Here is a 24,195-nt window from a genome sequence, read left to right on the forward strand (position 1 = left end):
CAGATTTTCTTTTCAATGGAATACATGGAACCATTGGTGTACAGAAGCCCATTATCAGCAACAGTCACTCCTGTGTTCCAATGGCACGTTGTGTTAGCTAATCCAAGTTTATCATTTTAAAAGGCTAATTAATTGATAATTAGAAAACCCTTTTGCAATCATTTTGTGGAAGGCTACCCAAAACATTTGACCCAAATTAAACAATTTAAAGGCAATGCTATCAAATACTAATTGAGCGTATGTAAACTCTGACCCACCTGGAATGTGATGAAAGAAATAGAAGCTGAAATAAATCATTCTCTCTACTATTATTCTGACATTTCGCATTGTTAAAATAAAGTGGTGATCCTAACTGACCTAGACATATAGAGTATAGAGTATGAATGCCCTGACTTCTGCTGAGGCCGTATCACCGTAAATGCTGCATGGCCAATGCAGACGTCGGATTGCCCAGATGCATAATGCACTTCTCTCTCAGAATGCGCACTCTCCCGCAAATTTGTGCACTTTCATTGTTACTTAATTTAATTGTGTGAATTGTTTGCATTTGATTGTTAGTGTATATTAATTCCCATTGCATAGGTCACCAGTTGTACATTTGCCGTTAATTCCTATAATTTCTAATCTACAATTTCTGTTACTTTGGTTACAATAATTTCTGTTAATTAACATCTTGTAGCTCCCCCCCTACTTTGCAATTTCCACCTGAAGACATACTCAAATCTAACAGCCTGTAGCTCAGGCACAGAACAAAGGATATGAATGTTCTTGGTACCATTTGAAAGAAAACACTCTGAAATGTGTTTAAATGTGAATTGAATGTAGGAGAATAACACACAATAGATCTGGTTTAGATAAAACAATGAAAGAAAACATACATTTTTTTATTCTTATTGTTGTATCATCTTTAAAATGAACAAGATAAAACAAACATTCAGGATGATGGGGACAATTTCAGTGAAAAATATAAGAGAGCAACAGTACTTGTGCAAAGTTTCAGAATGATAACTTCCAAAATGAGTGTGCTATACATGACATTTATCATGAAGTCACCCAGGTGTCCCACACAAGTATCCCAAAGGTATACATTTTGAAACAAATAACTATATACAAAATACCAAAATGGTATTCTAACACACCCCCCCCCAAAAGAAATTTGAGAAAAAAAATGGGAGAAAAAAAATGGGAGAAAAAATAATTATTGATTAAAAAACAAAATATATATATATATATATATATATATACACAAAAAATAACATGGGTAACTATTTACACACTTTCAATATTTGGGAGACCCTCAGTCCTCTATCAAATCTATTTATATAGCCCCAGCCTAAAACCCCAAACAGCAAGCAATGCAGGTGTAGAAGCACGGTCATCCTTTGGGTCACTGATATGAAGCGTCTGTGAAATAACCAGAAACCTTTTGCAAGACGTAACAGTCATGGTAGAGAGATTATGTTTTCCAGTAGTCCCTCAGGCTTTTCAGCATCACCAGCCCCATGTAGACGACCAGTGAAAGGTAGCAGAAAAGGTCTGACATGGATATGGGCTTCCATGCTACCTTTTTGCCTGCTTGCTTCTTCTCCCCATACTTATTTGTGTTAGACACGAGCGACTCGACAACGGATTGGGTGAAAAACAGCTGAAAAAGCTGAAGGGGGCTGTAAGTTGATGTCATACTCACCTGAGGTCCTGGCTCCCTTTTCGGCCTAAATGTTGGTTGAGGTGGCTCCACATCATCTTCTAGGACAGTGTGCCAACGCCCTTCTGTCCCTTCGTTAGCAGGTGGCACACTTCCCCCTCCTCCACTTCTTTGTCAGTGCCTTCACACCTCTAGATGTCCCGGGAGGTGTGGAGCCGGAGACAACAGGTGTCCGTCTGGATGAACCAGCTTCAGTGGGGGATAGACACCTTGGCACTGGGGGCTCCCATTCGGAGTCAGTGTCACTGTGAAAGAAAATGTTGAGTTAGAATAGTTTCACATATGAGCCCTGTATCAACAGGTATAATAAACAGATATATAGAGTACAGGGAACATAAAGTGCTGTTCCATTTCACTTTGGCCATTGTAGTGGGCCTGCCCTCCCCTCAACAGCCTCAAATAGGCTATTTCATGTGGGGGTGGAGCGGCAGACACACGCATCTCAACCATGCTCCCTCTAATCCATAATATGTAGACTGAGAGGAGGAAGCATGGTCGCTGTGTTGCGAAGTGTGGGTTTGCTGCATTAGCATGAGAAGAACTTACCAGTCTAAAACGAAAATATGCTTCCATTTTGGAGTCAAAGCTATGTTCGCTAGCTGAATCTTCTTCCAAAAGAAGATCTGTTTCACTGTCACGATCAATTTGCTCTATAATTTTGTCTACATTTGTATATCTAGTCTTAGATTTAGCTTTCCCTTACTTATTCGCCATGATGTTCGATATATAAACAGCTGAAGATGCACGTTACCGAAAAAGGGCTGTGCGCCACAAGCTTGGCTCCTTCCAGCATGACTGTTCAATGGCGAATGACCATCTTTACGCAGGAATTTCCTACATGGGTTGGTCTTCCAACACATAACCATTGCATATTGCAGTGTTCCTCAACTCATTGGCTATCTACCCAGCTAGATTTCAAGACGATAAGTGGTCATTGGGTTAAAATTCAGTCAATCAACGAAACAGCGGGCAAATCATTGGTGCACAAAGATGTCATGACTTGTTGTCTTCAAGTCGGTTTCTCTCAGTCAATACGTCCCTTGAAATGGCTCATCACGTTTGATTGTGTTACAAACAAACCAGTTGATTGCAGTGAAACCAAACATGACTGGAAAAGTCACGTTCTGTGTGGGTTATTTACCTGGAATGTGTCGTCGAAAATGGAATGAGACGGAATTCACGACACAAGCGGTTCACAAAATGTTTCGTGTTTGGCTACAAAAACGGAGTTTATCCAAAAAAAGATCATTCATTGTTTAACAGTGAGCATTGGGATTGCAAACAGACGAAGATCGTGAAAGGTAAACAATTTATTTTAATGCAGTTTGTGATTATGTTACGCCTGTGCTCGTTGAAATGTTTTTTTTTTTATGGGGCTCTATGCTCAGATAATCACATCGTGTTCCGTCGCAGTAAATCCTTTTTTAAATCTGACAACGCAGTTGGATTAGCAAGATTCTAGGCTTTCGATACATGTGAGACACTTGTATTTTCATTAATGTTTAATATGACTATTCATGTAGCGATCACCGTATGTTGTGGAATTTCAGCCCGCTAGCGGGTTCCATGCTCAGAGGGGTTAAAAACTTCTTAGGGCTGCAATCCCATTAACGGGATCGATATGACAACAGCCAGTGAAAGTGCAGGGCACCAAATTCAAAACAACAGAATCTCATAATTAAAATTCCTCAAACGTACATGTATCTTATAGCGTTTTAAAGATAATCGTGTTGTTAATCCCACCACAGTGTCCGATTTCAAATATGCTTTACAGCGAAAGCACCACAAACGATTATGTTAAGTCACCACCAACTCACAGAAAGATTCAGCCATTTTTCCAGCCAAAGAGAGGAGTCACAAAAAGCACAAATAGAGAGAAAATGAATCACTAACCTTTGATTTTCACTAACCTTTGATTTTCATCAGATGACACTCATAGGACTTCATGTTACACAATACATATTTTGTTTGATAACGTTCATATTTATATTTAAAAAATCTCAATATATATATTGGCGCATTACGTTCACTAGTTCCAAAAACATCTGGTGATATTGCAGAGAGCCACATCATTTGACATAAATACTCATTATAAATGTCAATAAATACAATTGTTAGACATGGAAATATAGATATACCTCTCCTTAATGCAACCGATGTGTCAGATTTTTTACAACACTTACGGAAAAAGCAAACCATGCAATAATCTGAGACGGCGCTCAGAAAAATAAAAACAAATTATCCGCCATGTTGGAGTCAACAGAAATCAGAAATAACATTATAAATATTCCCTTTGATCTTCATCAGAATGCACTCCCAGGAATCCTATTTCCACAATAAATGTTTGTTTTGTTTGATAATGTCCAAGTAGCTACTTTTGTTAGCGTGTTTAGTACACAAATCCAAACGCTCATACTGGTCCAGGCGAACGTCGGACGAAAACTTCAAAAAGTTATATTTCAGGTCGAAGAAACTTGTCAAACTAAGTACAGAATCAATCTTTAGGATGTTGTTATCATAAATCTTCAATAACGTTCCAACTGGAGAATTCCATTGTCTGTAGAAAGCCATGGAACGCAGGTAACTATCATGTGAAATGCGCATGACCAGGACCTGGTTCTCTGCCAGACCACTGACTCAAAGAGCTCTCATCCGGCCCCACAATACAGTAGAAGCCTCATTCAAGTTTCTAAAGACGGTTGGAAGCATTAGGAAGTGCAACAACCATTATCCCACTGTGTATTCAACCTCAGATTTCCCACTTCCTGTTTGGATTTCTTCTTAGGTTTTTGCCTGCCATATGAGTTCTGTTATACTCACAGACATCATTCAAACAGTTTTAGAAACTTGAGTTTTCTATCCAATACTAACAGTAATATGCATATATTAGCAACTGGGACTGAGGAGCAGGCCGTTTACTCTGGGCAGCACCTCTGGGCACATTTCATCCAAGCTACTCAATACTGCCCCTGCAGCCATAAAAAGTTAATGTGTTCAGTATTATTATTGCAGTCTTGCTGTTATCATTGCCGGAGTGGATACATTGTTTGCAGAGTGCACAACCTGTGCTACACTTGTGAGAAACAAGTTAGGTTAATTTCATTCCATCTTTGAGTTTTGTCAATTTAGTCATTTGTCTTTTGTTTGGAGCGCTCCTGTTAATGTTGAGTAAGGACTCATAGACGAATAGAAGTAGGCCTATAGTAGGCCTATAGTAGTGAGTGTGATTTTGTTTTTAGGATATTTTTTTTATCAGGATATTTTCTACCTGCAGACTACAATGTTTTTCTTTGTTGGCTTTATGTAGGCTATTTTTTACATAGTTGGCAATGGAAGTTACTTTTTAGATTTATCAATTTAGATTTGGATTGAATTTTTATTAACCACATGACAATGATTGAGACATGAAGACATTATTATAAATTCAATTAAACTGTTTCACCATAATGTGCATATGAAAACCATAACTGGCATGCAGATTGTTAGAAATGGTAAGATAAATTGGCATTCCACGTGAGAAAGGTTGCCAACTCCTTGTGTAGCCAAATTACTGGCAACTTTAGGAGAGTAATGGCGGAATCTGCGGCAGTCAGCACGAGCGGGAGGTGAACAGTTGGGTCAGGTTAAGTTTTTTTTTGTTCTGGTTATCTAGATCCCTGGCACCCTCCTGAGACATTTGTCTTATTTCATCAAATGCTAAGCTTAAAGCATCAGACCAGCTCAATTAATGTAGTTGATTTTATTGAAACACATAGGGTGTGTCTATATATGGAAAAATACAAGTAAAAAAAATGTTGACCACTCGTTTGGTTGAAAGAACAGACAACTTTTGGTCGACCAAGATTCTTTTTTTTTTCGCAGACAGCCCTAGTTTTTTCCTCCATATTATGTCTGACAAGCTACCCAGAAAAGTGCTAAGAATAGATAGCCCATATAAATATATGTAGCCTTAGAAATAAGGCTACATATATTTATCATCATTAGTCATTTAGGTCAACATTGGATCATTCAGAGATCCTCACTGAACTTCTGGAGAGAGTTTGCTGCACTGAAAGTAAAGGGGCTGAATAATTTTGCACGCCCAATTTTTCAGTTTTTGATTTGTTAAAAAAGTTTGAAATATCCAATAAATGTCATTCCACTTCATGATTGTGTCCCACTTGTTGTTGATTCTTCACAAAGAAATACAGTTTTATATCTTTATATTTGAAGCCTGAAATGTGGCAAAAGGTTGCAAAGTTCAAGGGGGCCGAACACTTTCGCAAGGCACTGTATATACTGAGATCATGTGACGCTTAGATTGCACACATGTGGACTTTATTTAATTAATAATGTGATTTCTGATGGTAATTGGTTGCACCAAATCTTATTAAGGGGATGAATACATATGCGCGCACCACTCCTCTGTTTTTTTTCCTCCTAAATTTTTTTGAAACAAGTTCTTTTTTTCCAATTCACTTTGCCAATTCGGACTATTTTGACTATGTCCATTTACATGAAATCCAAATAAAAATCCATTTAAATTTCAGGTTGTAATGCAACAAAATAGGAAAAACACAGATGGGGATGAATACTTTTGCAAGGCAAAACGACACTGGGCCAATTGTGCGCCGCCCTATAGGACTTCCAATCACGGCCTGATGTGATGCCGCCTGTATTCGTCGTGCTATAGATCGCTGCGCTGCTTGGGAGCCCTTCAGTTGTATTTTTATTGTTTTAAATAGTTGTTGTTGTTTTGGTCATGGTGTTCTTAGTTTAGATTTGTGTTGCGGGTCCTGTCCGTTAGTGTTCTGTATTTTGTCACGTTCCGTGTTTTGTATGGACCCTTCTTCAGCAGCTAATGGAATACAAATCATAAATCATATGCCGAACAATTCTAGCCTCCTTGGACTTTCTCTCTCTGTAAGACAGGGATGGGCAACTGTAGACCCGCGGACCAATACATATTTTTTTTAAATGATTGTATTTTCATTTGTTTGGGGGGCGATTCAGTCGGCGTGTCAATTTACTGTTGAGAGTTAGTATAATAGATGTACAAAGTGCAATTCTGAAATGTAGTTGTTCATCAGCCGTCCCTCAATTATCCAATTCCAGCATAATATTTTTTGTTTGATTGGCCAGCTATCTAAACTTGTAGTAAGCATGGTCGAATTACCGACCGTTGGCCCATTGGTAATCAATTATCATATTAAAAACTGCGAACATTTGTCAAAATATGTAGAATAAAAATATGTAGAATTGCAGGAAATTATAGGGGGTGTATGCATGTGTATGCATGTGGATATGTAGACCCACAAGGCACTGTGGCCCCTCACTGTGGCTCCTCTTGATGAGTTCTGTTTTTTTTGGGGGCCGCACCCCCATCAAAGTAGCCCTCTAAGACAATGGGTCATAAACATGGCTCTTGACACCAAGGTGGGATACCATGTGACCTCGCAAGGCTAAAAAAGCACTGCTCTCCTCTTAATTAAATTCAAAGGTTTTTATTGACAGGGAAACATATGTTTACATTGCCAAACATGTAAAATAGATCATCAACCTCTCTCACTCTCTTATCATTGTCTTCTCTACCCTGCTCTGGGCTCAACAGCTTCTCAAAGGAGGGAAGAAGAACCTCCATTTAGGGGCCTTCGCAAGAAATGGTAACTGATAAGACCGGGAAAGTAACTTTTCAGGACAGAATACCTGCAATTTAGTACATTTCTAATTGTGACTGAAGAGCCCAAGTACAAGCAGTCTCAGTGAGGACTTAAGACATCCAGGCTGCATCACAACCGGCCGTGATTGGTAGTCCCATAGGGCGGTGCACAATTGGCCTAGCGTCGTCCGTGTTTGGCCGGTGTAAGCCGCCCATTGTAAATAAGAATCTGTTCATAACTGACTGGCCTAGTTAAATAAAACAAAAAAGACTGAAAGATCTAGTGAAGCCTGAACCGTACACATAAGCTAACCTTCTTCAAGGAAAGGAAAAGCAACTCCAGATCATTACCTCTGCAACATCAAGAAGAGAGCCATCAGACAGAGCAAACAGGAACACAACTCAAGAAGGAGCACCACAAGGAGCACAATCCAGAGAAAAAGAACAAGCACAAGGACACTCAACTCGAGGGAAAGGACACACAGCCTTCCCCTTTTGTTCTCACCATGCGGGCTGAGCTACCAAGAGGCCACACTAGACTTTGATTACAGGCTAGAGTATAACTTTCCTTCAATATTCATATATTCTCAAATTCTTCACTTGTTATCTTTCATTCTATTTCCTACCTTTCCTTGATCATGGCCATTGGTTTGTAAATATTGTTATTAGTGTAATTGAATGTAGATTGTATAAATAAATTGTGTTACAAAGTGGGCTCTATTTGATTCTCAAATGATTCATACCTTCTGATAAATCAACTGTTTACTATGATTTACATTTTTGTCTTATGTTATTGTTACGATAGCTTGTAAGTCAGGTCTTCTTGGAATACCATTTTTGTCCAATAACGGGCTTGTGCCCCAATATATATATTTTTATAATAAAAAGTGTGTGTGTGTGTATGTATATATGTGTATATATATATATATATATATATATATTATTAGTCCTTAGAGATTAATTAATTGATTGATTAATTAATAGTTTATGGTAATAATTAGACATACTAGTTTACAAGTGAGAGGACAGTAGCAGGGGTGGTTTACAGCATGTGCTGAGGCAGGTGTCTCTAGCTCAGCAGGCCAACTTTCTCCTTCCTCCACTTCATTCCTCTCCCTCTCTACTTCACATGTCACTTCGTCTGACATACTTACTCACTCACACTGACGCACTCCACACACCAGGAAGAGAGGAGGAAGACTGGATGCAGGCCTAGAAGAGAGGGAGAGAGAGGTTAACAAAAAGTCAATCCCAGGTTAGCCTATGTCACTCGAAGTAGGTTTTGATTTGATTTATTAGGATCCCCATTAGCCGACGCCAATGGCGAGAGCTAGTCTTACTGGGGTCCGACACATAATGAAAAATACATTACAGACAAGACTTTACAATTTACATACATTTAAAAGTGTGTGTGCCTCAATCAGTTACACATAAATGTCAGTACATACACACAACAAGTAGGTCACATGGGGGAAAGGCGTTGTGCAGTGAGGTGTTGATTTATTTGTTTTTTGAAACCAGGTTTGCTGTTCAATAGCGCTATACGAGGTGGAAGGGAGTTCCATACACTCATGGTTCTGTATAACACGGTTTTCTTAAATTTGTTCTGGACTTTGAAAAGACCCCTGGTGGCATGTCTGGTGGGGTAAGTTGATGATGCAAGCAATTTGGAAATTCCAACACATGAATGTTTCTTATAAAAACAAGAAGTGACGCATTCAGTCTTTCCTCAACTCGTCGCCAAAAGAGACTGCACACATAGTATTAATAATAGCCCTCTGATTACAAGGAAGAGCAAAACGTGCCGCTCTATTCTGGGCCAGCTGCAGCTTAACTAGGACTTTCTTTGCAGCATTTGACCATATGACTGTAAAAGAATCAAGACAAGGACTTGCTTTTTAAATGTTTATTTAACTAGACAAGTCAGTTAACAATAAACTCTTATTTTCAATGACAGCCCAGGAACAGTGGGTTAACTGCCTTGTTCAGGTTGCTGAACATGATTTTTTACCTTGTCAGCTTGGGGATTTGATCGTCCAACACTCTAACCACTAGGCTACCTACCGCCCCGCTTTGTGTGGTGTCAAAAAGCAGAGCATTTCTTTATTACAGACAGACCATTAAATCTATATGTTTTGACCTGGACCGTTTACAATCTAAGGAAATACCAAGTCCTTCAGTCTCCTCAACTTGTTCAACAGCCACAGTTGTGAAAGGTAGTGTACTGTAGCTATAGGTCTAATTAGCATTATGGTAATTGTACTCTCATAGCATAGTTGAAATGGTTTTTAATGAAGAAATGGGGTGATGCGTTATTATTGTGGCTGAGAGCATCACTGACTGCTGCTGAGAGGTGTGTGTGTGTGTGTGTGTGTGTCATTACATATAGCATCAGCAGCCATGATGTTTTGTTGTCATTCTATTAGTGTTTTTTCCTTCTCTCTCTTTCTCCTTTCCTTGAACATGCTGCAACAATCTCTCCTTTTGATCTCTTGATAGATATTCGACTTGATGGATGCCAAAGCTCGGCAAGATTGCATCAAAGAAATAGATCTCCTAAAGGTAAAGAACCAGAGCGAGCGAGAAAACAATTGATCTGTACCAGACGCCTGCATGCGAGTGTGTTTGTGTGTCTTTCTCTGTGCTGTGTGTGTGCCTCCCTCTTTTGTGTGTGTGTGTGTGTGTGTGTGTGAGACTCCTCCAGGCTTACATTGACTCTTATTTTTTTTTAATGCCCAAAACATTTTTTTTTTCTCTCAGTATTGTTTAGAAGGGGGGCAATAGTGGATCGCCATGGAAATTTAGCAGACTCCCTTGTGTGTCTTTTGATGTTTTGTCCCCCCCCCCTCCAACGCCCCACCCCACGCCCCTCATCTTTTTGTCTTTCTTTTGTCTTTCTTCTTTAAATGAAGTGTTTTCATTGATCAAACTACCTTAAACATGCTTTGCTTGTCTCTGGTCTCAAAAGCTAACGAACAAATTAATGACAGGTTGAATAACTCCCTCTGTCTCGGTGATCAGAGGTGTGTGTGTTCTCCAGGTTGTTGCTAACTCTGTTCATAACACGTTACTCTCTCTTCCATACACACCTAGCACACCTCCATGCACACCTCCATACCCACCAAGCATTTTGCTACACCCGCAATAACATCTGCTAAACATATGTATGTGACCAATAAAATTTGATTTGATTTTGATTTGATGAGGTCTGCATTAGCCAACCACAGAGGAGACGGGTGTTATGCCAGGCTTAGCCACATGCCCCCTATTTTTCCCTCCCTCCATTTCCCCCTCTCTCCTCCATTCTAGGGCTCTGGAGGCTGATGCACAAGATATGTCACTCCGTCCCTCCCCCTCTCTCTCCCTCACGCCTCTCTTTATCCCTCCTCCTTGAGTGTGTGTGTGCTTTCTCTCTGCTTTCTCCGCTCTGTCTCTTCTGTGTGAGTGCTAATGGTTGTGGTGGTTAATTCCAACAGTCTGGCTGTGTGTGTGTGTGTGTGTGAACTGGGCAGGGCTAACAAGGCCAGATTGTGAACGGGGGAATCCAGCCTTCCTTCCATCTATCCATCCTTCTACCCCAGTAGACAGGACAACACGACACACAGCCAAATCAGAGTAATGAGATGCACACTGCCATGGGCCTGACACACACACACACACACACACACACACACACACACACACACACACACACACACACACACACACACACACACACACACACACACACGCTGGCATGCATGCTCATGGTCCTCTGTCTGTCTCTCTATCTGTTCATATGCTTTGTAAAGTGTAGGCTAGATGATCCTATTGTCCTGTATGGCTCAGTTGGTAGAGCATGGTGCTTGTACCGCCAGGGTTATGGGTTTGATTCCCGGGGCCACCCATACATAAAATATATGCACGCATGACTCTAAGTCGCTTTGGATAAAGGCTTCTGCTAAAAAGCAAATACTGTATATACATTGATGAATGACTGTCTATACTCTTAGACTCCATTTAAATTTGCTTCATTGGCATGACGTATTGATACATTATGCCGGAGCACAATGTTACTCGCTCACTCTCACATTTCTCTGTCCATCTCTCAGCCTTTGTGTTGTAGTTTATGTCCATCCTAACCTTAGGTGAGTTCTGTGAGATGAGATGCAGTACACCCCCAGCCCAGTCCCAGTGTCCGGCTCAGATTCAATTACTCCAGTCTGTTTCACGGGCAGTCCTGAAGCCTGCTCACATTAACCTCATTTAACCTGAACTAACTGGACAGAAGCCTGGCCCTGCCTGCACACACACCCTGTAGCTGTCCAGGCCTGGAGCTGGGGAGCCAGCATCTACAGTCATATCTCTTAGCATGGCCAGGGTCTTCACGGGTCAGTGTGAGTAGGGGAAGGAGAGCGATGGGATGGGGGGGGGGGGAGCACACGGATGTTTCTCTTGCTCTGAAATGACGCATCACAGAGCTGCAACCCTGATCCAAAAATACGTCTGCTGCAGTGTTTGTTTGTATGTGTGTGTGTACAGTATGTGTACGTTGCTTCTCCTTTGGATCAGTCCACAGAGTGAACATTTCTTTAATCACGTCGGAGCAGTGTCATACCGCATGCCTGGGCCCCGCTGTCGCTGCTCACATCACAACCCCTGACACACAACACGTCTACTGTAGCTCTCTCTCACTCTCTCCCTCCCCTCTCTCTGTCTGACTGCACCTGATGTGGTTAGTCACTTATTGACCGATCAACAGGAAATAATCTGTTGAGAAAATGAGAGGGTTTTCTAGATCTATTTATTTCTCTGCCAGCGGCGTGTTGAGAGCTGTGTGGAACAGCAGCCTGTTGTAATCAGACAATGGTTGTTGTTGACATGTCACACTGCTCTTTCACACACACACACGACAAAGCCATAGCCTTCTCATTCAACTCCGCAGTTTCTACACCGGCGTGGCCAGCCAAATGACCGACAACATTACACATCATAGGAGCACCTGATAATGGTTATTTGAAAGGATTTCAACACTTTAACATACTTGTTGTCACATTGTGTATTATATATTATATCTGTGTAAGAAGTTGTCATTGGTTGGAGACTTGGGACAAAATATGTGTTGATTTCACAAAGCTTTTCAAACCCTGGGAGCCAGTTAAACAGTCATTGTTAGCTCATCTATTCTCTTGCGCTCTCTCTCGCTATATCTCTATTTTTCCCCCTCTCTCTCTTTCCCTCTCTCACCATCTCTCTCTCTCTCTCTGTTTCTCGCTCTCTCGTACAGCAACTGAACCACCCAAACGTGATCAAGTACCATGCATCATTTATTGAGGAGAATGAGCTGAACATTGTGTTGGAGCTGGCCGATGCTGGTGACCTCTCCCGGATGATCAAGGTAAGATATTTGATGCTCCCACACAGGTCAACCTTCCTCACTGGAATCCACCCGGGTGATCTACTACCCTGTTGACCCGCTGAAGTGATGATCTCTGGTGCTGATCTACTGGCGATCCATTATAGTGATGGTCCACTCCGGTGATCATAAACAGTAGGCCGCCATAGTGATCTACTTTTGCTTAACTCTTATGTCAAATGTGTTTCACTCATGCCAGTGTCAAATTAGTGGTATGTTATGTATGTATGTAAAACCCTGGGCAGAGCAGCCTCTCCATGTATAAATGATGACTAGCCAGGGTGTATCTGAGCATCTCAATAAGCCCTAAGCACTCATCTACTGCAGCTCTCAATGTCCAACCATCCAATGCTGTCTCACACTGCAAATTAGGACAGCATGATTAGCACTGCCTGTGAGAGATACCACATGGCAGACTACACACACCCGGGCACAGACACGCACTGACACACACAGGTCTAACTTCGCTCCTGCCCTCTCTTCAAATCATTTGTTTTCCTAATTAAACTGTGCCAGTCCAGAGGTTGGTATCATGACTACGAACCTCCTCGCTCCCCCTTCACTGCCCTGCCGCAATATGAAGTAAATACACCATTCTTACACTGTGGTGCCCCCCCTTCTCTCCCTTCCTCTTCCTGGCACTTGCCCTGACCATCTCAGGATTCTAATAAAATCAAATGGTACTTGATTTGCATGCACTTACAGAATATTGCATGTGCAGTTTTTGCAGTGGAAGGCATGGAAGGCTTTCTTCTGCTTCCCCATTGACATCAAACACTTCTCTGATATGCTAATGTGGGGCAAGGGGAAGAATGGCCCACCATGCTGCCTTTGTTTGGATGTGGGCCAAGGTCTCTCTATTTCACACGTGCACCTACGCAAGCACACACACATGGGACGCACGCTGGGACAGACGCAAGTGCGCACACACACACACACACACACACCGACAGATGCACGTGCGCACACACTTTCTTGCTATCATTCCTGTTCACTCTCTCTTTCTCAACTATTGTTCCCATTTCCTCTCTCTGTTTCTCGCTATCTTTTCCGTTCCGTTACTCTTTCTCTGCGCTCCATTTTGCTAGTTTTTGCCAATCAGTCTCCCATCCAGCACAGCAACAAAGCTAGCTCGCCAGTCCATTTCTCACCCGATTGGCTATTACGCTGCCCTAGCTGATAGTTTGCATAAACTTTGTCCCATCACTCGTACCATTGATTTCCGGTAATCCTGTCGCACGGTGACTGTTTCTGTGACCTCTGAAACAGAATGAAGTCATAATCGACCGCTAGGAGCTGCTGGGAGGGCGAGGGGTTAGGCTTGTGGGAATTGTGTGTTGTGTAGTTTGTGTGTGACTGGTTTACATATATATATGTAGGAGCTATATACCAGATGTGAGCGTTTTGAACATAACCCCAAAAATGCCTTTTCTCTGGTTCTGAGAACTCATGTGCTTTCCATCGCAACATATAATGAAAATGAGAAAGGGCTCGGTATGAGAAAGAAAGAGTGAGCGAGAGGAGGGAGGGGGGGGGGGGCGGTAGAAGGAAAAAGGGACAGAGAGAGGCAGAGCGAGGGGAAAGAGAGAGGTCAGGGAGAGGGTAGCGAGAGAGGCAAAAAGAGAGAGGTCTGCATCATATTAACGATGGAGTCAAATACATACAGAGGGACTCGAGGGGCTTAGCTAGTAAGTTGTGTATGTTAAGCTTGTGTATGTTGTCTGACATTGTTGTGCTGTGTGTATCTATGCAGCACTTCAAGAAGCAGCGGAGGTTAATTCCAGAGAGGACAGTGTGGAAGTACTTTGTCCAGCTGTGCAGTGCGCTGGAACACATGCACTCCCGACGGGTTATGCACAGAGGTACTACACACACACACACACACACGCACGCACGCACACATGCGTACACTTATAACTTCAACTTGAACTATCTACCCTGTCCTCTTTACAGATATAAAGCCAGCTAATGTGTTCATAACAGCCACAGGAGTGGTGAAGCTGGGAGATCTGGGACTAGGACGATTCTTCAGCTCTAAAACCACCGCTGCCCATTCTTTAGGTAAGACACACACACACACACACGCACACACACACAAACACTTTTGTTTGACTATCCTTGTGAGGACCAAACAATTGATTCCCATTCAAAATCCTATTTTTCTTAAATCCTAACTCCTAACCTTAACCCAAACGTCAACTTCTAACCATAAACCTAACCCCTATACCCAATTGTTACGCTAAGCCTAAAATAGCCTTTTTCCTTGTGGGGACCAGCAAAATTAAGCCAACTAGTCCAATTTTCATGGATTTACTATCCTTGTGAGGACTTATGGTCCCCACAATGATAGTAAAACCAAACATACACACACCCACACAGTAAGGGGGGGGGGGATGTGTTTCATTAGCTGGTGCAGCCCAGAACCATTTGTGTGTTTTAAAGCTGGGGGTTTAGGCCTTCTTATGGCAGCTTAGGGGCTGTCACCTCTTCAATTGCCAGTTTGTCACTTCCTGTTGCCTTCACCTCTGACTTCTGAACTGTTGTCTGGGCGAACCTGTCTGAAACACATCTCACCTCTGCTGCCGGATACATAGTGGTGAAAAAATTACCCAATTGTCATACTTGAGTAAAAGTAAAGATGCCTAAACAGAAAATGACTCAAGTAAAAGTGAAATTCACCCAGTAAAATGCTACTCGAGTAAAAGTTTTAAAGTATTTGATTTTAAATATACTTAAGTATCAAAAGTAAATGTAATTTAAACATATACACACTCCAACACTCAGACATAATTTACAAATGAAGCATTTGTGAGTGAGTCCGCCAAATCAGAGGCAGTGGGGATGAGCAGGGATGTTCTCTTTGATAAGTGGGGGAATTGGAGAATTTTCCTCTCCTGTTCAGCATTCAAAATGTAACGAGTACTTTTGGGTGTCAGGGAAAATGTATGGATTAAAAAGTATATTATTTTCTTTACGAATGTAGTGGAGTAAACGTTGTCAAAAATATAAATAGTAAAGTAAAGATGCCACAAAAAAACTACTTCAGTAATACATTAAAGCTTTTTTTACTTAAATACTTTAAATACTGCCGATCCACAGCTCTGACTGCTGTAAAACAGTGGCCGGCTGACACTGGCACGTGATGTGTTGTTGTGGGGATTGTGCCACTCTTGTCAAAAATGCTCAGTTAACATATTCTCACACTCTCAAAAACTTTCCCAGGACAGGATTTTCTCAAATAAACATGTAATGAAATGTACCATTTTAATTAAGAGAGAAAGTCATTACACAATTGTAAACTTTAAGACTCACACTGACAGTGTTCATTTAATTTGGAAAACACAAACCACAGCGCCCTCTTCAGGTGGTCGGTGAGTAGGCTGCTTCTTCAGCCCCTTGGTCATGGTGGGAGAGGAGCGTTTTGGTGTGGTTTATTCGGATCCCCATTAGCTTTTGCCGAAAAGCAGATTCCTAGGGTCCACAAAAAAACAATGATACACTGATAAATTTTAAATACAACAATCTACAAATAATACAACTAAAGAATGTGTGTGTTAGTGTGATAGAGTATGTCTGTGTGTGCGTGTCATTTCACTGTCTCTATTGTGCCATGAGATGTTGTTTTATAAAGAAATGTAAAGGTAATTTTGCTGTTTGCTTCTCTTTCATTATTAGATGTTTTATACAAAAATATGATGCTTCACTGTTCAATGTTGTCATTTCACTTCTGAGTGTTTCCACTATGCTCGTGAAATAGTCATTGAAATGATTGGCAATATCGTAAGGCTTTTTTATAAATCACCCACCAACTTCAATGAACGATGGAGATGATTTGGGTTTTCTGCCCATGATGTCATTTGTGGTACTTTAGTCTTTTCCCTTTATGTTTTATGTCATTTCTTCTTCTTTTTGTTAAGTTTAGTCAAACATTCGTCAATTTTGAGTATGTCAACCAATCAGCTGAGCAGCCTGACTTGTTTGCCAACTCTTTCGCATCATTCTTTTGTACCGTACCATTTTTCAATCCGCCATCAATCCAGGGGTCTCAGTTTTCACAGCAAATTTTTTAACAAGTGCATACTTGTCAGTAGTAATTGTACAAATATTTACAATGCTGCATCTGGATTCACTTCCTCATACGCATCAGACATTTTTTGAGATGGCCCCCAGACGAAACTCTCCCTGTGCCAATCAGAAAAACCAGACATAAAATGTTTATTTTTATTACATAAGATGTGTTTGAACTATAGAGAATACGCCATCTATTTCAATTCTTCCTGAATTTTTATTATGGACATGGTTTCGTGATTTCACAACTGTGTTCCAGCTCTATATTTTCAATGCTGCATCTGAATTCACTTCCTCATACACATCAGACATTTTTTACATCTTCAACAAAACATTTTGTGTGATCTATTATAAATTACTTTAGGCCCACAATTTGGCATTTTGGCTTTCCTTGTTATTGCCACAATTTTATGGCCGCTACAGTAATATATATATATTCCTTGAAGCAAAGTTCGGCAGCATTAGTGAAGATATGATCAATACCTGTGACAATGGATGCCACAGATCCAACACAATTGGTATTCACTCTAGTTCGTTGAGTTACAACCTGGGTCATGTTATAGGCATTAGTCACAATTAGAAGCTTCCTCTTGAGAGGACTGCTAGTTGTTAACCAGTCAATGTTCAGGTCACCCCGAAAATAGACCTCTCTGTTAACAGCGCAAGCATTGCGCACACAGTATTCAAATACTGACTGTTAACACTTGGTGGCCTATAGCAGCACCCCAAAAGAAGAGGCTTTAAATGATGCAGGTGAACTTGCAACCACAACAATTAAACAACATTTGACATGAGATCCTCTCTAAGCTTTACAGGAATATGGCTCTGAATATTACACTGAGTGTACAAAACATTAGTAACACATTCCTAATATTGAGTTGCAACCCCCTTTGCCCTCAGAACAGCCTCAATTTGTTGGGGCATGGACTCTACAAGGATGCTGGATGGGGGCATCCTCCACAAGGATGCTGGACCATGTTTTGTCTTCTTGCCAGGTCACCCTCGCAAAATAGGATTTTAACCTCAATTGTTCTTACCTGGTTAAATAAATGGTTCCCACAGTTGTGTCCTTTGGTTGGTGGACCATTCTTGATTCACAATGGAACCTGTTGAGCGTGAAAAATCCAGCAGTGTTCTTGACACATTCAAACTGGTGTGGCTGGCACCTACTACCATACCCTGTTCAAAGGCACTTAAAGATTTTGTCTTGCTCATTCACTCTTTGAATGCACACGTACACAATCCATGTCTCAATTGGCTCACTGCTTAAAAGTCCTATGTCATGGAAAGAGCGAGTGTTCATAAATCTTTGTACACTCAGTGTATACAGCAACACCTCCCCCATAGGCATTCCTGTCTTTTCTGCAGATGTTATATCCTTGTATTGCTACTGCTGTATCATCAGAGGAATTCTGTTAGTGAGTCTCAGAGATGGCCAGTATATCCGATCTTAGCACGTTATTGATTACAGGAACCTTTCTAAGGCTACATGTGTTAATATGGGCTGCTATTAGCCCCTATCAGAGATAGACATAATATGGAGGAAAAAATATATGCAACATAAAAATAAAAACATTGTTTGGCTAATAGTTAGTCAGTCCGGTATTTATGAGTGTCATTCGGTGTATGTGTGTGATGTTGGGCAGAAGCTACTGACCCGGAAGCTTGGCTCTCTCACTCTTCCTAGGTTTTTGGGAGGGAGAGTGGACAATGAGCTTGTCGTAGCGGATGTAAGCAGTGTCCACACGCTCTTTGGCAGCTTCCATAGCTGGGATAAGATCTTTCCGCCTCTGGCGCACAGCTTCAGAGAAGTCCTCGTTGAGGAAGATGAGGGGAGGAGAAGAGCAGAGTGGTTCAGAGGCTAGTTTCTCCACAAAGGGTTAATCTCCCCCACGGGCATGGAGACCCAGAATCCATCCATTCCCTAAAGCCTCTTCTCCTCTCCGGCCCTCACCTTTCTCTCCATTGCTCTCCCCCTGTCTCCTGCTGCCTCTTTATTTCTCTTTCCCTCTCCCTTTTTCCCCCTCTTTTTTATTTTCATTTTCCCCATCTCTTTCTTTCTGCCTCACTGTCTGTCCATGTCTCTTACTCAAGCTCTCCTTTCTGCTCTTGATCTTTCTCCTCCATTCTCTCCTCCCCCCCAACTAATTTTCTCACTCTCTCCTTCCTTCCCTCCCTCCTTTCCTCTTCCTCCGTCTCTTTGGGAAGATCTCAATTGCATACTCCTCGCGTCGTCTCTCCTCGTCTTCTTCTCGAAACCCATTGGACGAGAAGCCCCTCTGACCTTCTCCTCCATTGGGTTTTGAGAAGGTGAGGAGAGAGGACGCCAGGAGTAATCAATTGAGATTCTTCCTTTATCTTTATACATCGACTTTCTTTCCTGCCCCCTTTCTCCATCCTACCCCCTCTTCCCTATCCTTCCCTTTCCCCCCATTCTCTTCCCCTAGCCCTCTTCATCTCTCATTCTCTCCCTCCCTCTATTCCCATTTCTTTCCTTCTCTCCCCATGTCTCTCTCTGCATGGGGGCGGTGAAGTGTGTGTGTGTGTGAGTGTGTGTGTCTGTGAATCTGCCCATGTGTGTCTGTGTGGGGTGGGGTGTAATAAGTCAAACCACCCCAGTAGAGCAGGGAGGTGCTGGCTAGATGGAGGGCCAGGCTTAGTCTGTCAGCTTTCTCGCTCGCTCTCGCTCCCTTTCAACTCAACGCGCGCGCGCACACACACACACACACCACGCATCGCCAGGTTCCATCCATAGATTGCTACCATGACAATATTTTCTTTTCCTCGAGAATGCCACTCAGTTGTCTTAACGATTTCTAATAATGGAAATGAATCCCAACATGACTTCTAGTTTATCTGCATGAATAAATGATTGTGTTTTAATTGGGAATGAATGAATGCTGACTGAGGCCCTGTTGCTCTGCTCCTCAATACAACTATTAGCATAAGAGAGGGTGATGATCTTTAATCAGCTGGTAATGAATGTTAGGGGAACGCTGTTCAAACAGCACCAAGAGACCTCTGTAGAAACACACACAAACACAGAAACGCATGTGCGCATGCACACACACCACCAACCTGATGACCTGGTTACTCACAAGCCAGCTCTCTCTCTCTCTGTCTGTCTTCTTTTCTCTCTCTCTTTCTGTCTTTTTCTGTCTTTTCTGACTTCTCTCTTTCTGTCTTCTCTCTCTCTCTCTCTCTCTCTCTCTCTCTCTCTCTCTCTCTGTCTTTTCTCTCTCTGTCTTTCTCTCTCTCTCTCTCTCTCTCTCTGTCTTTTCTCTCTCTGTCTTTTCTCTCTCTCTCTCTCTCTCTCTCTCTCTCTCTCTCTCTCAATTCAATTCAAGAGCTTTATTGGCATTGGGAAACATGTGTTAATATATATATATATATATATATATATATATATACAGTGTTTTAACAATGTACAAATGGTAAAGGACACAAGATAAAATAAATAAGCATAGATATGGGTTGTATTTACAATGGTGCGTGTTCTTCACTGGTTGCCCTTTTCTCGTGGCAACAGGTCACAAATCTTGCTGCTCTGATGGCACACTGTGGAATTTCACCCAGTAGATATGGGAGTTTTTCAAAATTGGATTTGTTTTCAAATTCTTTGTAGATCTGTGTAATCTGAGGGAAATATGTCTCTCTAATATGGTCATACATTGGGCAGGAGGTTAGGAAGTGCAGCTCAGCTCAGTCTCTCTCTCTGTTTCTGTCTATTCTCTCTCTCTTTCGGTCTATTCTCTCTCTCTCTGCCTATTCAATCTCTCTCTGCCTATTCAATCTCTCTCTGTCTATTCAATCTCTCTCTGTCTATTCAATCTCTCTCTGTCTATTCAATCTCTCTCTGTCTATTCAATCTCTCTCTGTCTATTCAATCTCTCTCTGTCTATTCAATCTCTGTCTATTCAATCTCTCTCTGTCTATTCAATCTCTCTCTGTCTATTCTCTCTCTCTGTCTATTCAATCTCTCTCTGTCTATTCTCTCTCTCTGTCTATTCTCTCTCTCTGTCTCTCTCTGTCTATTCTCTCTCTCTCTCTGTCTATTCTCTCTCTCTCTCTCTGTCTATTCTCTCTCTGTCTATTCTCTCTCTCTCTGTCTATTCTCTATCTCTCTGTCTATTCTCTCTCTCTCTCTGTCTATTCAATCTCTCTCTGTCTATTCAATCTCTCTCTGTCTTCTCTCTCTCTCTCTATTCTCTCTCTCTTTCGGTCTATTCTCTCTCTCTCTCTCTCTCTCTCTCTCTCTCTCTCTATTCAATCTCTCTCTGTCTATTCAATCTCTCTCTGTCTATTCAATCTCTGTCTATTCTCTCTCAATTTCAATTCAATTCAATTCAATGGGCTTTATTGGCATGGGTAACATGTGTTAACATTGCCAAAGCAAGTAAGGTAGATAATATATAAAGTGAAATAAACAATAAAAATTAACAGTAGACATCACACATACAGAAGTTTCAAAACAATAAAGACATTACAAATGTCATATATTATATATATATATACAGTGTTTTTACAATGTACAAATGGTTAAGGACACAGGATAAAATAAATAAGCATAGATATGGGTTGTATTTACAATGGTGCGTGTTCTTCACTGGTTGCCCTTTTCTCGTGGCAACAGGTCACAAATCCTGCTGCTCTGATGGCACACTGTGGAATTTCACCCAGTAGATATGGGAGTTTTTCAAAATTGGATTTGTTTTCGAATTCTTTGTGGATCTGTGTAATCTGAGGGAAATATGTCTCTCTAATATGGTCATACATTGGGCAGGAGGTTAGGAAGTGCAGCTCAGCTCAGTCTCTCTCTCTGTTTCTGTCTATTCTCTCTCTCTCTCTCTCTCTTTCGGTCTATTCTCTCTTTCGGTCTATTCTCTCTCTCTCTGCCTATTCAATCTCTCTCTGCCTATTCAATCTCTCTCTGCCTATTCAATCTCTCTCTGCCTATTCAATCTCTCTCTGCCTATTCAATCTCTCTCTGTCTATTCAATCTCTCTCTGTCTATTCAATCTCTCTCTCTATTCAATCTCTCTCTCTATTCAATATCTCTCTGTCTATTCAATCTCTCTCTGTCTATTCAATCTCTCTCTGTCTATTCAATCTCTCTCTGTCTATTCAATCTCTCTCTGTCTATTCAATCTCTATCTGTCTATTCAATCTCTATCTGTCTATTCAATCTCTATCTGTCTATTCAATCTCTATCTGTCTATTCAATCTCTCTCTGTCTATTCAATCTCTCTCTGTCTATTCTCTCTCTCTCTCTGTCTATTCTCTCTCTCTCTGTCTATTCTCTCTCTCTCTGTCTATTCTCTCTCTCTCTCTCTGTCTATTCTCTCTCTCTCTGTCTATTCTCTCTCTCTCTGTCTATTCTCTCTCTCTCTCTCTGTCTATTCTCTCTCTCTCTCTGTCTATTCTCTCTCTCTCTGTCTATTCTCTCTCTCTCTCTGTCTATTCTCTCTCTCTCTCTGTCTATTCTCTCTCTCTCTGTCTATTCTCTCTCTCTCTCTCTCTGTCTATTCTTCTCTCTCTCTCTCTCTCTGTCTATTCTCTCTCTCTCTCTCTGTCTATTCTCTCTCTCTCTCTCTCTGTCTATCTCTCTCTCTCTCTGTCTATTCTCTCTCTCTCTCTCTGTCTATTCTTCTCTCTCTCTCTCTGTCTATTCTCTCTCTCTCTCTCTGTCTATTCTCTCTCTCTCTCTCTGTCTATTCTCTCTCTCTCTCTCTGTCTATTCAATCTCTCTCTGTCTTCTCTCTCTCTCTCTTTCGGTCTATTCTCTCTCTCTCTCTCTCTATTCAATCTCTCTCTGTCTATTCAATCTCTCTCTGTCTATTCAATCTCTGTCTATTCTCTCTCAATTTCAATTCAATTCAATGGGCTTTATTGGCATGGGTAACATGTGTTAACATTGCCAAAGCAAGTAAGGTAGATAATATATAAAGTGAAATAAACAATAAAAATTAACAGTAGACATCACACATACAGAAGTTTCAAAACAATAAAGACATTACAAATGTCATGATATATATATATATATATATATATACAGTGTTTTTACAATGTACAAATGGTTAAGGACACAGGATAAAATAAACAAGCATAGATATGGGTTGTATTTACAATGGTGCGTGTTCTTCACTGGTTGCCCTTTTCTCGTGGCAACAGGTCACAAATCCTGCTGCTCTGATGGCACACTGTGGAATTTCACCCAGTAGATATGGGAGTTTTTCAAAATTGGATTTGTTTTTGAATTCTTTGTGGATCTGTGTAATCTGAGGGAAATATGTCTCTCTAATATGGTCATACATTGGGCAGGAGGTTAGGAAGTGCAGCTCAGTTTCCACCTCATTTTGTGGGCAGTGAGCACATAGCCTGTCTTCTCTTGAGAGCCATGTCTGCCTACGGCGGCCTTTCTCAATAGCAAGGCTATGCTCGCTGAGTCTGTACATAGTCAAAGCTTTCCTTAATTTTGGGTCAGTCACAGTGGTCAGGTATTCTGCCGCTGTGTACTCTCTGTGTAGGGCCAAATAGCATTCTAGTTTGCTCTGTTTTTTTGTTAATTCTTTCCAATGTTTCAAGTAATTATCTTTTTGTTTTCTCATGATTTGGTTGGGTCTAATTGTGCTGCTGTCATGGGGCTCTGTGGGGTGTGTTTGTGAACAGCTTGCTTAGGGGACTCTTCTCCAGGTTCATCTCTCTGTAGGTGATGGCTTTGTTGTGGAAGGTTTGGGAATCACTTCCTTTTAGGTGGTTATAGAATTTAACAGCTCTTTTCTGGATTTTGATAATTAGTGGGTATCGGCCTAATTCTGCTCTGCATGCATTATTTGGTATTCTACGTTGTACACGGAGGATATTTTTGCAGAATTCTGCGTGCAGAGTCTCAATTTGGTGTTTGTCCCATTTTGTGAAGTCTTGGTTGGTGAGCGGACCCCAGACCTCACAACCATAAAGGGCAATTGGCTCTATGACTGATTCAAGTATTTTTAGCCAAATCCTAATTGGTATGTTGAGATTTATGTTCCTTTTGATGGCATAGAATGCCCTTCTTGCCTTGTCTCTCAGATCGTTCACAGCTTTGTGGAAGTTACCTGTGGCGCTGATGTTTAGGCCAAGGTATGTATAGTTTCTTTGTGTGCTCTAAGGCAACAGTGTCTAGATGGAATTTGTATTTGTGGTCCTGGTGACTGGACCTTTTTTGGAACACCATTATTTTGGTCTTACTGAGATATACTGTCAGGGCCCAGGTCTGACAGAATCTGTGCATAAGATCTAGGTGCTGCTGTAGGCCCTCCTTGGTTGGTGACAGAAGCACCAGATCATCAGCAAACAGCAGACATTTGACTTCAGATTCTAGTAGGGTGAGGCCGGGTGCTGCAGACT

The 24,195-nt window shown here is 41.3% G+C and overlaps 1 protein-coding gene across 3 annotated transcripts in view; it reads left to right on the forward strand.

The window, feature by feature from the left end:
• LOC135556148 (serine/threonine-protein kinase Nek7) overlaps positions 1-24,195 on the forward strand; it is a 134,039-nt gene that overhangs the window by 83,049 nt on the left and 26,795 nt on the right. For all 3 annotated transcript variants that reach the window (XR_010457953.1, XM_064989104.1, XM_064989103.1), the window contains exons 4-7: positions 9,843-9,905; positions 12,610-12,720; positions 14,492-14,600; positions 14,692-14,799. Coding sequence is in view for 2 of the 3 variants with exons in the window: in XM_064989104.1 (XP_064845176.1) it covers positions 9,843-9,905; positions 12,610-12,720; positions 14,492-14,600; positions 14,692-14,799 (391 nt within the window). In the remaining variant the exon portion in view is untranslated. The remainder of the gene's footprint in view (positions 1-9,842; positions 9,906-12,609; positions 12,721-14,491; positions 14,601-14,691; positions 14,800-24,195) is intronic.

Source organism: Oncorhynchus masou, chromosome 15 (genome assembly GCF_036934945.1).
Source record: "Oncorhynchus masou masou isolate Uvic2021 chromosome 15, UVic_Omas_1.1, whole genome shotgun sequence".
Classification (NCBI taxonomy): Eukaryota; Metazoa; Chordata; class Actinopteri; order Salmoniformes; family Salmonidae; genus Oncorhynchus; species Oncorhynchus masou.